The following is a 16,338-nucleotide window of genomic DNA, read 5'->3' as shown; positions in this document are numbered from 1 at the left end:
AGGCTGGAAAATCAACAAGAGCTAGAAATAGCAAGTAAGATTAAAGGTACCAATGTAACCACAAGGCTATTCTCAGGCAGCTTTAGAATAGTTAAAAAAAAGAAAAAGAAAAAAATGCTTAGTTTGTAAAGTGAATTATACTTACTTTTAACAGTAGATGATTGCTATTTACTGTAGGGGTAGTAAACCTCAGAAAGTTTGCCTTTTTAGTCTATCGTGTCCTCTGAATGGATTTAGTAAGAATACCTTTTCCCAAGGGAAAGATGCTGCGGCTACTGATTCTGTTTGCCTATCTAATAAGATTTTGTACTGTGCCCATCACATTGATGTCTGAGCATCTAGAATTCATAGTGTTGAGCACTGTTCCTAATTGTATATTATTTTATATTAGAGTTATCTCCTCAGTGCTTTGGGCAAGATCAAGTAAGACCTATATAAAGTGATTTGATCCGATTCTTAACATCGAGGCAGCCAAAAATAGACATTTGCAACCAGAGTCTTTCAGCCTTTAATTCTCTTGACAAAAGGAAATGACCCCAAACCAGTTAAAAAATTTGGAAAACTCAGAAGGTTTAAGAGACCATGAACACCTTGAACATACTTCAGAGCACACAGATGACACTCACTAAATGAGGCAAGTTACAGCATTCCAGAGCTTTGGAGCGTAGTTAACAACAGATTTGGACACTTGCCCTATTTATATCCATCTTTACATATAAAATAAATCCGGTGCCCAAGCCATCTGGCACATACTGAAGTGTAGAAATCAGATGATGAGACTGATAGTAAAGTCCCTTGGAGAAGAATTTTAAAATTAATTTGGAACTTTGAAGGAAATTAAAGCAGTGACTAAAGAGAAGGCGTAATCTAGTTATAATGGACACTATGGGATAAAGTATTAGTTTCAGAGAGGTTATAAAACAAGTGAGATTTCCTTCTTTCTAATCTACCTCACTACCTATCTAGAGTCCTATTTTATGCCCATGACCATGGTGCCTAAGACAAAGTGTACTAATGGATTCTGGAATCTGAAGAGCCATGAACTATTCTTACTCATTTTTATATTGTGCCTTACAGACACAGAAGACACAGTCTCTGTCCCGAAGAGTTTACATCAAAAGGGCCTCAGAGGTGCTGACTTCTTGAAACAACTAGAGGTGTCAGTGGGAGTTGTGGGTCCTTAATACCTTTCAGGCGTAGGCCCTTAGTTATTTGGCACCCTTCTGTGCTGTCATTTAGGAACATCTATCCCAGAGATCAGCAACCTTTGATACGCAGGCTGTCAGGGAAATCCGCTGGCGGGCCGGGCTGGTTTGTTTATCTGCAGCATCCGCAGGTTCAGCCGATCGCAACTCCCACTGACTGCGGTTCGCCGCTCCAGGCCAATGGGGGCTGCAGGAAGCGGCGGCCAGCACGTCCCTTGGCCCGTGCCGCTTCCCGCAGCTCAGGCCAGGTTTTCAAAAGAACTCAGCCTGATGGGTGCTAAAGTCTTGAGAATCTGTCCATAGATGTTGGAATGGCAGCTGCAGGTTGCTGAGACTCTCTAACAATCTAGACCCTTACCTAGGTGCCTAAATGGGAGTTGAACATTTTTGAAAATCTGGCCTCAGTTGTTAGTGCTGAGCCCTTGAAAACTGGACCCAGGTCTCTCTTGAAAATTTGGTCTACTTGTGTCTCCCATCCCACTCTGTTTTCCTTACTCAATAATAGTAATAATAATTAATAATAAAAAGCTTTACGACTAATAACACACAAAGAGCAGCAATGTACTCTGAAATATTTTTATTTTAGATTATGGGAAACAAGAAGAAGAAAGAGGAAATGTAAACTCTCTACCATAGCAGGCGTCTCCTCTGTAGTAGGCTGCAGCAATTCGTAGAACAAAATGACTGTCGAACTCTATGTGTAACGCCGACAGACCCTGGTCGTCAGTGGGTCGTATCGAACCTGGAGCCTCTGGAGCTGAGTGCATGAGTCTCTACCGCATGAGCTAAAAGCTACTTTTAGCTAAGGCTGTAGAGCAGACTCATTAATCTCTCTCTCGCTCTCTCTCTCTCTCTCCCTCCCTCTGTGGTCTCAGTGCCACTGGATGGGACACAACACCACACCCAGGAGGTGAGTGGGTTACATATGCCCTGGGAGAATTCTTAGAAATGTAAATGTGCAGCATGTAAGAAACTAAAGCAGCAGTTTCATAGCTCAAAGCACTACATTCTTCTCTTTTTGTAGTGCTAGCCTCCTCGCCTTCGTTTGTTGCACATATCAGTCTCTCACTATTCCCTGCTTCCTTTACTAGTTTCACACCCTTCCCCTGTGTTTCAGAACCCTCCATCCCATAGTAATATCAGTGTCATTTTTCCTTTTTGTTAATTTTAACCTCTCTAGCCCTCCTCTTAGTTCACTACTTCTCTTGTCAGTTTTACCCCCCACTTCCTGCACTTCTCAGACCTCCTTTTCTGGTCACTTTCAACAGCCTTGGGAATCAAATTATCAGTAGTGGCTAGCAGCAGGCTGGATTACACATGAACTCTGATAGTGACACATGGACCAGGCGCCAGTGGTTATATTACGTTATATTGGCAAGTAACCAAGAGAAGAGGAAGCATACCCATGTTAAAGAGAACGGGAGACAATACACAATGGTACTGTGCATCTCAGCAGCTTCAGATGGCGCATTCTTTGATAAGCTGGACTGTGCAGAGTCTAAAAGTTTTGAAATTAGTTGTATTTTCATACAGTAAATTTGTTATTTATTTTTTGAAAGGGGTCCTTGGAGGGCTAACACTCTCTTTAGGGATAAAAGGAAGCTATGTTTTCACAAACTGAAATAATTAGATAAAACACGCACACGAGTAATATTAAAAAATCTGTATTAAAAGAACATTATTTAGATTGCAAAGTCAAGCACTTGAAAGGTAGGAAATACTAGGTTTGCGGTTGCCTATGCAGCCTTAATTCTGCCCCCTTGTACATCCTGTGCACTGAATGAAGCAAGCATCTTGTGGAAAAAGTAATAGATGACTATGTAATTAAAGACTGTATCATAACGCGTACGCACAAGTACGCTGGAATTAAAATTGTGCAAGCAAGTGCAAATCTAACACTTCCTAACTTTTGAGTGCTTGAGTCTGAAAACTAAATAACTTTCTTCTAATATAGCTTTAAATGTAATTTTCTAGGTTGTTTTAAAAGGAAAAAGGTTCTATCATGTGTGACTGTAGCCATCCCTCCCCCATCATCATCATCAGAGTTTCGACTCTGAACTGTTAGCACTGCAGTACAAATTGCTGCTACTGGATCTTCAGAACTAACTACATGGGCTGTAAGCAGCAGAAGGCTGGTTTGTGAAGGGGGATCCCAGCCTGGCCTGGCTCTCTTCCCTCTTTCTCTAGCCCCCACTAGGAATTGGCGTAGCTCCTGCCCCACTTGGTGCCCACAGAGGGTGGGGTGGACTATGTGGTGGGTTCGAATGGTGGTTGATCTTGTGTGCAGTTTTCCTGTTTTCTTTCCTATTCCCTACCTTTGGGAGTTAGAGGATCTGCAACTCCATCTCCTCAGAGGGACAGGGGGCTGGCTGCTAGGGAACAGGTGTTCAGCCTGAGTGGTGAGGTTGCAGTGTGAGGAGAAGAAACCTTGCCCCATGTTGGTACTCTCAGAAGAGGGCAGAGGCCACTGGGCCCATGAGCCAGGTCTGGGGATGGGGGGACCCTTTCCTAGCCCACTCTAGCTGCTCTGGCAGCTCCCAGATATTCCTGTTGCTGCTGCTTTGATGGTGACATGAGCCTGGCCTTAGAATTTGTGCATGCAGTGATTATTCTGGCAGTCTGCCAACATTTTTCCTGAGGAACGCAAGCAAGAGAAGAGAAACAGGATTTTTTAACAGTTTATACCTCAGCAAAAAATGAACAGAATTTCTCGAGACAATGAAAAAGTGCTTCTCTAGCATGAGCACATTCCACCTGCCCAATATCAAAGGCCTGCTGCAAACAATGGTGTGAGAGTTTCTCACAGGAATGGTTGCAAGAATCCTTCATACGGGAAAGTGTTAGGCTAAATATAGAGGTTGCTACCAGCTCCTCCTATAATGTGTGTGTACGTAGATATAGATATAAAGAGACCCATTCCTCCTCCTCTTTCCTCACTCTTACTCAAGTTTGTGGTAGCAAAGAGAATTCTAGTACTTGAAAGTTTTCATACATGGCAGTTTAAATAGGAGAAGGATGTCCAAATTGTGCGTTTGGATATTCGCATTAGCACCTCAGGATATAAAAAACGGAGAGAGAGGCCTGAACCAGAACACCAAATTGGAATCCTCTCAAGGGGCAGTTAGGATCCGAATCTGAACTTCGAGGCTCAGTCACATGGGTCTGCTAAAAAGAGCATTTCTATCCCAAAGAGCCAATTTTGAGGGTCCAAATGCAGGATTTGACCATTTTGTTAAGATTCCCATTTTTGAAAACTGGGCTTCCCATGTTTCACAGTCAGAATCCAGAATATTCTTTGCAAATTTTTTTATTTTTTCTAAGCAAATTGGAAGTGTCTTGCTCTCAGTCATTCTTTGCAGTAATGTAATGAGTGTTACAGCTGCTTCTTGTAGCAAGTTAAAAAAAAAAAAAAAAGTTATTCAGTGGAAAGCACCAGGTCTGATTTTAATAGGATTTTATGTTAGTGCAGTTCTAGAGTTGGTTTTATTTTATTTTAGCTTATTGTCTTCCCCTCTTCTGGGCTAGGCTTTAGCCATCCAATGTTGTAAGCTTCCAATTTTCATGACTGATGCAACTCTCTGGCAAGAAACAGAAATGATTGCATTGGCTTTAGTAGGAGGCTATTTTTCATTTTTAGATTTATTGAGATCTGAATCACAATTTCCTTTAAAATTCCATATTTAAATCTTGGACAGATCTGATAATCTTGTTAAAAAAATAAAGGGACTGAGCTACTTCCATTGAGAACTTTGCTTATGAGCCTTCTGGTAGAGATATGTTGGTGACAGTTATAATGTTGGGTTTATGAAGCTTAGAAATATTAAGATTAAGATTTGGAATCAAATCTATCAGGAATTGTGCCCTGCAGTAGATTGGGGGAGATTCTTATCTGAAACTAAAACAGCAGTATCATGTTAAAAACTTCTTTAAAAACCAACCAAACAATTTTGTTGTTCTGTTATTTTTGGTATTTATTCAGTTATAATAAGACAATTTGAACCACTCAAAACTGATGCCAGCCACACTGTTGCCGAGGTGTTAATACAGAACTTCACCTGCAGTACTCTGCTACATTATGCATTAGCTGGTAGGAGAATAAGCATTATACATTAACTGGTAGGAGAATTTTTGTTGTCTTCTGCTCTTTTTCTCTGTGTGTAGATTTCTGTTCCTCAAATGGGTGGATGTGAGTCGTATTTGTAATGTTCTTTATGCCAGGTCCTTCAAAGTGCTTAGTGCCTCCTGAGAAATGCTGAGTTCCTTAAGATACTACTGAAGACAGTGGCCATTATGGGCACTCATCCTCATAGTCTCTAGTACTGTAACTGGTAGAGAGAAAGCTGCCCCATTCCTCCAGCATGGAATTGACTGTCATCACCAAGCTTCACTCTTGAGCCCATCCTATAAGAGACAACAATGGGGACCAGGGCCAGTGCAACCATTTAGGCGACCTAGGAGGTCGCCTAGGGTGCCAGGATTTGGGGGGGCGCCATTTTCGTTGGCAGCGACCGCGGCGGCCGGATCTTCGGCCACCCCGGTCACCGCTGGCATTTAGGCGGAGGGAGCTGGGCAGTGGGGCGCGGGGAGGGCTGCCTGCAGCAAGGGGGGCGGGGGGCGGCACGCAGGGGAACTCCCCGCCCCAGCTCACCCCTGCCCCGCCTCCTCCCCGAGCATGCCGTGGCTGCTTCACTTCTCCTGCCTCCCAGGCTTGCGGCACCTAAGCTGATTAGCGCCGCAAGCCTGGGAGGCAGGAGAAGTGAAGCGGTGACAGTGTGCTTGGGGAGGAGGCGGGACAGGGGTGAGCTGGGGTGGGGAGCTGCCGCGGGGGCCGGGGGGCTGCCTCAGGGTGGAGGGGGGAGCTGCCGTGGGGGGGGGTGCCTCAGGGCGGGGGCTCGGGGACGTGGGGTGCACACGGTGGAAGTTTCACCTAGGGCGCGAAACATCCTTCCACCGGCCCTGGTGGGGACAGTGGTATGGTAAATACCATGGTGGGGTCAGTGGTATGGTGGGGCCAGTGGTATGGTAAATGATTGGAAAAGGCAGTGGCCAAAAAATGAAAAGCTGGCCCTGGTAAATAGTGATTTAGAGCAGCATTGGCCCTGGAATGAAATGACTTGTTCAGCTACTTGCAAGATCTATCCTCCCTGACCCTGCCTTAAAAGAAAAAGGATGAGCTATATTCTGCAATGATTTTCACTTCCTTCATAATGCAGTTTTTAAAAAATTGTAACTCAAAGCTTGTGTTTTAAAGTTATTTGAAAGTCTCCTCCTTATTGGCTCTCTCCCCTCCCAACTCTTTAGAGTAACTCAGTTTAAGTACCCTGGAAGGGGTAAGATTTGAGTCAACCCAGCTAGGATTTAAAATTGTTGTTTTGAGGAGATGAGTGGTATTTAGACCATGAAGTCATCCCATGACGATACATTTTCCAACCAGCAGCATGATTTAAAAAACAAACCAAACCCTGCATTTTCCAAGGCCTGGGAGAAACTTATTTTACTGTGTATGCTTCACAGCACTGCTACAGAAACCTATCAGCAAGAGACGGGACAGTGAAGCTGTACAGAAAGCCAAGATCCTTTACTCATCATGTATGAATGAGAGTAAGTGATTTTATTTTATTTTGGGGCCTGGGTGGGCTGTATATTACCCATATTAGGTTCTGACGCGCTAACAGAAGAAAGCAGTAAAAGCTTAGGCCCAGACCCTGCCTTTGTACCCATGCAGGCCATCATTTGTACTCACCGAACTCAGTGAGGCTCCAAGCAAATGAAAGATCCACTCACATGGATCCAATTGCAAGTTCAGAGTCTTGTTTTGTCAATAAAGTCAGGCAATGTGCCTCTGAATATACAAAGGCACAAGATACCATATTTACATAGTTCTCCTTTGAAAAGTGATTATGCTTTAAGGGACTCTCAGAATGATGTGGGAGCATTGACTGACAGGTTAAATGAGTAAATTGTTTCATAGAATCCTCTGATGGGATTGTTCAGCTGGCAATTAAGGACCAGATGGCTCCAAACTTTACCATCTCAGCTTGTGCCCTCAGGCTTCTCGCTCTGAACCCCTGAGTCTATATCAGATAGACAGTTTTCAGGCTCTGCAATAAATATTTGTCATCCCTGCTCTTCAACACTAACAAAAGTCTCTCCTTTATTATCATACTAGTATGTACAGTTCTGGCCTGAGGATTTTGGGGAGGGTAAGTGAGGTGATACTTTGGGACACACCCCAAACTCAGTGGAGTCATTTGACATTAAAAGGATGGGTGGCAGAGTGAAGGAGATCAGGATCTTTAGGTTCCTCAGTCTTTTGCTGGCCCGCCCCTGCTTGTTCTCTTTGACCTTAGTGAATGACTTCCATCAAGTAGTTTTCATAAACAAGCTAGAAACAATGTTCATTTTTTCTAATGAAAATTGAAATTCTTCTTTGCATTCCTATTTCCTCTACATCGGGGCACCCAAATGGTAGGGCTCACAAGCCAACTCTTCAACTGGGCCCTGACTGCAGAACCCTCTCAAAGTATCTCCGGGATGGCTTGCAGTATTCCTTGCTCTCTCCTCTCATCAGTGCAGCTGTAGTGTATACACCTGGCCCTAGCCTAGGTTGTGGTCTCTTGTAACTCTATGTCCACTTTCAACTCTCACAGTTTCTTCACCAGTCACATTTATGTATATCTCTAGAACCTCCACTGCCCAAAAATCTCATGCTGCCCTAATGTCTCCACAAGGTGCTGGTACTGTGAAATCTGTTTTAGTTGTGGCTCTTCTGGGTCAAATGCAGTTAGCAATTTATCTTTAAAGTTTCTGGAATCTCTTGAGTCAGTTCCTTGAGGGGGTAGGGGATCAAACCTGGTAGACTTGGTTCCTCAACATGTTCCTCTGTTGTTCTCCCAGAATTTTTTTTTAGAAGTTGTTCCCCCCCCCCCCCCCCCCCGTCTTATGGAGTATTTCTTTTCTGATGCTCCAACATGCTATGAAGCTGACTGCCTACATGTTTTTTCTGTTGCACACTCCATTGTATTCTCTCTCTGGCCATTCCCATTCCCTCTCAATTTTGTTTGCAAATAGCAATCAAACTCCTATGCCAGTTGTTGAGCAATCACCAGCAGGATTTCGTTACTGCATGTTATTTCATTCCCTGTTAGCCCACAGCCATTATTTAAAAGGCAAGTTTTTCATCCCGTTTTCTTAAACAACAAATGACATTTCTGTCAGTCTTAGGGTGTTCCATAGAGTTCATCACTGTAGTCCTAAACTGATTCTTACTTTATATTTTAAATCTGACCTAGATTATCACTATGTATGATTTATCTGAAACATTTCTTCCATTGGCTATGATGAACATACCGTAGAATTAGAGTGTAGAGAGGTTTACATTCCAAGTACAGGCACAGTGCAGCTGAATGCAATGCAAGTTTCTCCTTGCCCAGGCTATCAATGCTTGATTTGGATAAACTGTGATAAAGGAGTCATATACACCTCTACCTCGATATAACGCTGTCCTCGGGAGCCAAAAAAATCTTACCGCGTTATAGGTGAAAACGCGTTATATCGAACTTGCTTTGATCTACCGGAGTGCGCAGCCCCGCCACTCTGGAGCACTGGTTTATCGCTTTATATCCGAATTCATGTTATATCGGGTCGCGTTATATTGGGGTAGAGGTGTACTCTTATTTTCAGAGGCGTCTTTTTAGCAAAAGACTACCCAAGGCATTAGGTTTGAGCTATTCTGTTTAGTCTTGCCTAGAAATTGATCAGTCTATAAACCTTTCTGTCTCATTGGCATGACTTTATACCCACTACTGGGTTTGAATTGTCTGGAACTTTAATGTTGGCACATCTTGTCATTTAAGATAAAATTGAAAAAGTTGATGCAAAGCCACTGTTAAGTATACTGAAGCATTCGCTGTTCCGTTGGCCTGTGCTGGAGTCTAACATCGGACCTGAAGGACAATGGTCAGAAAGGAAATTCAGCATGCTCCAGACCCTTGCAACTTTTCGTGGTCAGTACAGTAACTCTGTCTTCATCCGTTTGTATGTGGCTCCTGATGACAAAACCTCCAATAAACACATCTTAAAGGTACAGTATAACATTTCTAATATGCTACTTGTCATAGCTATGTGATCCATTTTAAAAAGTGAGTTCGATTCTGTGTTAATTTAAGTTTAGCTGTAACCGTTAGTACCCAGTGGTTTGTATATATACATGATCACCCATATATGGGAATTTAGAAGCCATTAGGTACCATGTGTTACACTATCACGGGTGAAAAATGTATGTAGATAGGATATTTTATTCCTTAATAGGGCAGAATTGTGAGTAAAATATATTCCTGATGAATCAATATCCAAGATCGATGTGGGTATCCAAATGAGGTCAGAATCTGATTCTTGATGGTTTTTGTGTCCTATATATTTGTGTGAGGAGGAATATTTTTTTCTGTGAAGATAAAAGATGGTGTATCATTTGCAAGTATTATACATTTGGGATATTCCACTTCATTAGGCATTTAATTGGTGGCACTAATATATTGTCCTATATTGATATGTCGTCATTCATTTCATATGATCCCCAAACTCATTCATGCTTTAAATACAGGAGTCACTTAACCTTTCAGTGAAATGCAATCACTTCTGCAGTGTAACATGGCTGCAGGTTAGCAATTCATGCCAACACTACACAACAATTTAGGACAGTAAATGAATTAAAATATGTTACCTAGTTGTATCCTATTGAAACTTCAGGGGGAATTTAGGTAGGCAGGTTGTCACCAGGACAGGTAGAATTTAGGTAGGCAGGTTGTCACCTGGGTTAACATGTGAGACTTGGTCCAAATTTTTGTTGCTTTTTAACAAGAAAAAAACAACCCTAAACCATATAACCCAACCCACCAGTTACCAGCAATGAGATTGTATGTCTGTGCTAGAGAGAGTTAAAGGCAAAGTGGAAAGTGACCAGTCACAAAAGTGAAATAAAATGGGTGATCCTTATATAAAAGTTGCCTTCTGGGCATTACATAGATTGTGTAGGGATATTGTGGACCTTAACTTTTCTGATACTAGATTTGTTATTGATTCTGGGTCACAGTTTTCAAAACCAGGTCAGGGATTGCCAACTGACATAAATTTTTATATTCCTAACATTCCCTTGAAGAGATTCTTTCCACTACTCATAGAGTCAATAGTAAATCAAATTAACGAGCCACTTCCTTGTTTTCATTAGCGGATTCCCATGTACAGACTACTTGAATGATGTTCAGATGCTTTGGCCAAAGGTCTTTTTCTAATGGGTGAAAGACTAGAATCTGTATAGGAAGTATTTTCCAAGAAGCTATTTAGGTAACCCAACTCACCCACATAAATTGTTGGTTGGGACAGATCCTTTTGCTAGTCTCCTAGTGATGGATTATATCTACTAGTGTGTCCACTGAATTTGTTTAGTAGTATTTAAGTGCATAACTTAACTGCACAGTCTGAATGACTGCTCATTGGTAATTTGATTAGAAGCTCCATTTGCAGAGTGCCTCTGCCAATATTCTGCTTAGTAACTAAATGTTTTAATTAATTCCAGGAGGGTAGATGAGTAATGAAGTATTTAAATCTATTTACAGGAAGAGATATATTTTAACATTCTTAAGCTTTCTCTCTCAGCATTACAGGTTCATGAGCAATGTGGTTCAGATGAAATAAAAAACTCTACTCAAATCCAACCTGAACCTTTTCCTGAGGGCTAAAGAAACTGATTAGCTTTCCTTTGCTTTTGCTTTTTCTCACATCTTTGCATTTCTTGGTTTCAACTAGAATATATTTCCAGCCCTAATGGAGCCAAGTATAAAAAAGTTTGGAAGAAATTCTGTTCTTCCAAGACCTCACGCCTGATTTCTAGACCAAAAAAGAGTTGGCCAAGTTCAGATAAGCATTTCAATCATCGGATGATTACTTAAAACAAACAAAATCATCCGAGATCTACTGTTGCTGCTGTAGGTACTTTCTTTTCACTTGGACATGTTGAGAAATAGTACAGTGATATTGTTCCTCAGAAATCATAAAGCTGTTGAGTATCATTGCCATGTGCTTTTCAACAATTAGAGGAATCTTCCAAAGTTCCAATTGAGGAAGTGATTTATATGAATTATTTGTATTATTCTGTATACGATATGTTACAAATGCTTTCAAATAGCAGGTGATATAGAAATGACAACATTTATGTATTTGACACTCCGGTTGTTTTTATTTATTTCAAATTCCAAAAAAAAAAAAAATCACACATTTAAACCTCCCACCAAATTTAATAAATATAAATATGCTATATTGCTATTATTTGTTTCCTTCTGTTTCTAAAAATGTGCTTGTGTAAAACTATATACTTAAATCTAATGTTTGTTCATTGGGCAGCGCATCATATTTTTTAAAAACAAAATTCTCCACAGTAGTACTCTTGCAGCAACAATACTGCTGCTGGTGACCTCATCAATATATTATTCAGTGTTCTGAAATTGATTGTGCCTTCAAAATGGGCATCTGTACCTCAGTCTAACATGAGCCAATATAGTGCTTTGGGAAAAATGAGAGTTTCCAGAAGTAATTTAAAAAAAATTGACTTCAGAGGGAGTTTGCCTGATAAAGGACTTGCAGCAATATGCAAATATCCCGGCATGATTATTTCATCCTGCAGAACAAATATAAATCAGTGTGAACCTTAAACGTGCTGTAAAAAGACTCTCTGAAAAAGGTTTCAGCACCATCTTTTCAACAGTAGGACAATCTCATTTATATTGCAGGTGGTGATTTGTTTATTTCTTGGGGCTTCTAAAGCTTCATTGAGTATAATGGAGTTGAGGTCAGTCCAAGTGTGGTTAATGCCATGCAGTGCACTTTAAAGTTTTCTGCTTGTGGGAGTTCCTGTGGGATTTATTACAATGTTGCACAATTGATTGTATGTTAGTGTTATAGGACAGCATAACAGGGCGGTGTGCCCCTTTAAGGGTCAGGGGAGCCGAGGAGCAGCCTGTCCTATTCTGAAGAGGAGCCCAGCAGGCAGGTGCTGGGAATCATCTGTCCCAGCCAGACAACATTTAGTGATTGGTGCTAATGGATCCCAGTCAGGGGATATAATTGAGGGCCCCAGTTCATGAGGCTGGTTGGGACTAGGAGAAGTCTCAGAATGCACACTCTGGCTGCAGTAGATGGCTGCAAGTCCTGCGAACCCCCCCTGCGCTGGGCTAAGGTCCAGTGCCTTAAGGTCTTGCAGGCCAGAGAGCCCTACAATCTTATCTGAAGAACGTGTTACAGTTTTTTGTGTTAAAGAGTCCCGAAGAGCTGTACTCTTGGGCATGGCCAGTTGTTTATCCTAAACTGGTGATCAGATCCACTAGCCCCTATATCACCTATTCTAACAACCAGAAAAATACCTCTCTTATTGATGGCAGTTAATTGTGTGTATGTGTGTAATACAGACTATATAAGGAGTATTATATACTTTTCCTGTTTATTTTAACAGCTAGACCAAGCAACCCTGTCTCTAACCGCACGGGAAGATTACCTTGATAATACCACAGAAGCTAAATCTGTAAGTATTAGTAACTTGAGCTTTGATAAATCATTTTCCCACTATGAATTTTTTCTTTTTAGCTGAGCTCCAAATTGAGATTGGGCTCTGTGGTTTGCTATTTATGCTTGTTTATACTACAGTTAATTGCACGTCTCTTGTTCTCATCCAGAGTATTCTTCATTTTAGAAAAATTATAAAAATAAAAATTTAGCTCTGCATTTCCTCTGAACCAAACCTGAACCTTATAGTAAGTTTTGGCTTGGTTCAATTAAACTATGTAAAATGATCTAATGTCTCTAAGCACCAACACTGTATTAAGTTCTGGTATTTTAGATCATTATTGTCAAATACATTTAGATGTATTTAATCCCAGAATGAGGAGACCCTCAATAGGTTCCAAGGTCTTCAGTTTCTTTTCTTCCTATGGCCCCTTCCAAACCTCTTCATGCTCACAGTTGAGTAGGGATTGCAAGATCCAAAAGTGTTCAATGATTATCCCAATATTTAGTACTTGCAGCACCTTTCCCCCTAAGTATGAGGGAAATTATGCAATGTCCAGCACCTGTAGCCCCAGACTCTATAAATATATCCCCACAATCTTCATGGGGCAGTGGTGATTGCCCTCATCCAAGTTCTGACCCTTTTCCTTCCCCCGCCTAGCTCTCAGGTGAGCTAGTGAGTTTTCCAGTGGCATCCCTCTGGCCAGGTGGTGTCTCCAGTGAACTACATCTACCAGAAGGTGAAATATGTAGTTAATTGGAGTATAATTTTATTCCTGTCTTGAATGCTGGCTGATAGGATTCCACCAGATGTCCTCCAAGACATCAGAAGACCTAGGGCATCCAAAAGCTCAGTGCAAGACTGGAGGACGGGAGTGAGTTGTTGCAGAGAGATCATTCTAGGAATATATTTTCTATACAAATATACATATTCAATTATTTTGTAAGGGCGAGCTGGGGTGTAAATCTACAGCACACTAGCTTACCATGAACTGACCATGTGGATCCTGCTACTGCATGCTGTTTGATACAGTAGTAGGTCAAAGCACTATAGTGAACTTTTAGTCTACCCGGCCGTTAGTGCATGGTATGCTAGTGTGCTGTAGATTTACAGCTTGGCTTGGTATATACTAACTCTCTGAGCTCTAACATCTGTAGGTATGTCTCAATCCAACACACACATGCCATTTGGTATGTTTTGAAAGCTATATTCAGTGAACTACAGAGAGATCCTATCAGCACAATACCTGTTATGGCGTTATTTCCCTGGTTCTCCTGCGGTGGAATCAAGCCAGGCTCACAAAATGCTTATCTTCCACTTGAAACAATGACTTAAATGCAGAATACTTTTCCTTTTACTGTTACAGCCACCCTCAGAAGTAACTGCAATGCTCATTTCATTCTTCTTTCTCTTCAGTACAGAGAAGCCTTTTTGCAGTTCATGGTTGATATTGCAGTGCTTTTGGGTGCTAATGCCTCACGGGCAGAGTCTGATATGAAGTCAGTTCTGAAACTGGAAATTAAAATAGCTGAGGTTAGTAATTTTATAATGTGTAATTGTAACTAACTGCTAAAAAGATGCATGAATTGAAACAATACTATATTACTGGTTTTCCTTTGTGCAATTATTTTATATTAACAAACTTTGTAACATTTCTTGAAAGGTGAAGTGGAGGAGTAGAAACAGTAGTGAAAGTATGAAAAAGAAAAGCCCAAAGCAAACCTTCTGCATTAGTTGACTGTTAACTCAGAAATCTGTCCTGAAATAACCAACCATGGGAGTATAGTCCATCCTTTAAATCTGCAAAATAATTATTAGTTTGAGTTTTGATGCAGGCTGTTTTAGTTAAATGTGTCCCTCTAGTGCAATCAGCTGGGCAATGTATTATCATAACTTATGCTTGTGAGGGAGGTTGAAGTAATTGTCGAAGTAATACCATTAAGTATTATTACAAACAGTTTTACGTCTAGCTTTCCTGTTGAAATATTTTGTTGTCTGTTAGAACATTATGACCACCTGAATTGTGTGGGCTCTTGTTTGTTCAATTACAGAATGATGGGTTTAGTCAATCAATATTCCATTTGTATCTGTGTGAAAAATGAGGCCATGGTAGGAAAATGGATCCCTCCTCACTCTATAGAATTTATACTTGCTTTTTACCCATAAAACTCCTAGATTTGTCAGATGTCGGGGGGGTGGTACCTGTGGGCATGGAGAAAAATGGAAGTTTAAGCAGGAAAAAGTGGGAAGATTTTAGGCAGTAGAGCCTGTGGGGAGTGGGGGAAGAAAAAGATGACATATGTGAGGGGCAGTGGGGGAAGGGAATTAAAATACCTGAGGAAAGTCATATTTTCTGTATGGCTTAAGCAAAAGCCAGAGAAACTTGGTTTGGGAGTTTGGGTTGGAAAACTGCCATTAGTTTGGTTGGTCTGGAGTCTTGCCATCTGTGTACTGTTTAGTTTCAACGGAGTCCATTGTATAGAAATTATCTTAGAATTAGGCTGGAACCAGCATCTGAAATCCTAACACCCTTGAACTTTGAGGACATTTTGAACTGGATCTGAACTTTGTGCTTGGACTATTTTTTTTTATTATGGACAAACTGAAACCTTGGAATCTGGATAATCCTCATAATTTATGAATGGGCCTAGTTTTCTCTGTAGTATTTATTTTTGACCAGATGCTTTTGAGGAGATGGAATGGAGTGAAGAAGTATTAATGGGCTAAATCTGGCTCTCACTTATGCTGCTAAAAATTTGATTGGAGTGATTAGTAATTTAATGTGATGTAATTGGAGCAAAATTTGGCTCAATTTTTAAAAGAAAAAATAGTGGATAACTTCATAGAATCGGAATGGACCTGAGGAGGTCATCTAGTCCAACCCCCTGCTCAAAGCAGGACCAATCCCCAGACAGATTTTTATCCCAGTTCCCTAAATGGCCCCCTCAAGGATTGAACTCACAACCCTGGGTTTAGCAGGCCAATGCTCAAACTACTGAGCTATCCCTCCTCATATGCAGCTTCACATATGCACTGAAGTGTAATAAGTTAAAATAACATTAGTTAGTTTTTGGTTTAGGATAGCTGACTTTCTTTTGAGGATCAGGAGGCAATTTGTTGCTATGAACTACTTTTTTTTTTTTTTTTTGCAGCTAGACTGAGATAGTTCTCACTTTGTTAATACCTATCATATGATTTGTAAGAGAAGGATGTTTAAAATATATTTCTTTTCATTTATGTTCGCTAGATAATGATTCCACAGGAGAATCGAACCAGTGAGACTATGTACAATAGAATGAACATATCTGAACTTAGCACCATGATCCCTCAGGTTGGTGGAAGTTAACTGGAAAATTGCTCTAATGTCTGGACTATGTAACTCACCATTTACAACTAAAGGTGCTTCAAATGTGCATGGGATAGCATTTTAAATGAACATTAGTACAAACAGGTGTTCTTTAGTATAATTGTTGTTTTAAACACAGCTGCATCTTTAAGTGCCATACTATTTGCCATGATGAAATTAAATATTTTAAATGAGCAAAAACCTTTGTGTCATTTAACTGAACCCTGCCAATT

The 16,338-nt window shown here is 40.9% G+C and overlaps 1 protein-coding gene across 1 annotated transcript in view; it reads left to right on the top strand.

Moving 5' to 3' along the window:
• The window catches only part of PHEX (phosphate regulating endopeptidase X-linked), a 137,000-nt gene that overhangs the window by 33,975 nt on the left and 86,687 nt on the right, over positions 1–16,338 (top strand). Inside the window, exons 4-8 of the mRNA XM_054006123.1 lie at positions 6,720–6,806; positions 9,062–9,288; positions 12,709–12,777; positions 14,176–14,292; positions 16,007–16,090. Of these exons, the coding sequence (XP_053862098.1) occupies positions 6,720–6,806; positions 9,062–9,288; positions 12,709–12,777; positions 14,176–14,292; positions 16,007–16,090 (584 nt within the window). The remainder of the gene's footprint in view (positions 1–6,719; positions 6,807–9,061; positions 9,289–12,708; positions 12,778–14,175; positions 14,293–16,006; positions 16,091–16,338) is intronic.

Source organism: Malaclemys terrapin, chromosome 1 (genome assembly GCF_027887155.1).
Source record: "Malaclemys terrapin pileata isolate rMalTer1 chromosome 1, rMalTer1.hap1, whole genome shotgun sequence".
NCBI classification, from domain to species: Eukaryota; Metazoa; Chordata; order Testudines; family Emydidae; genus Malaclemys; species Malaclemys terrapin.
Note: the sequence above shows the minus strand (reverse complement) of the source record. Positions and strands in the feature narration are given on the sequence as shown.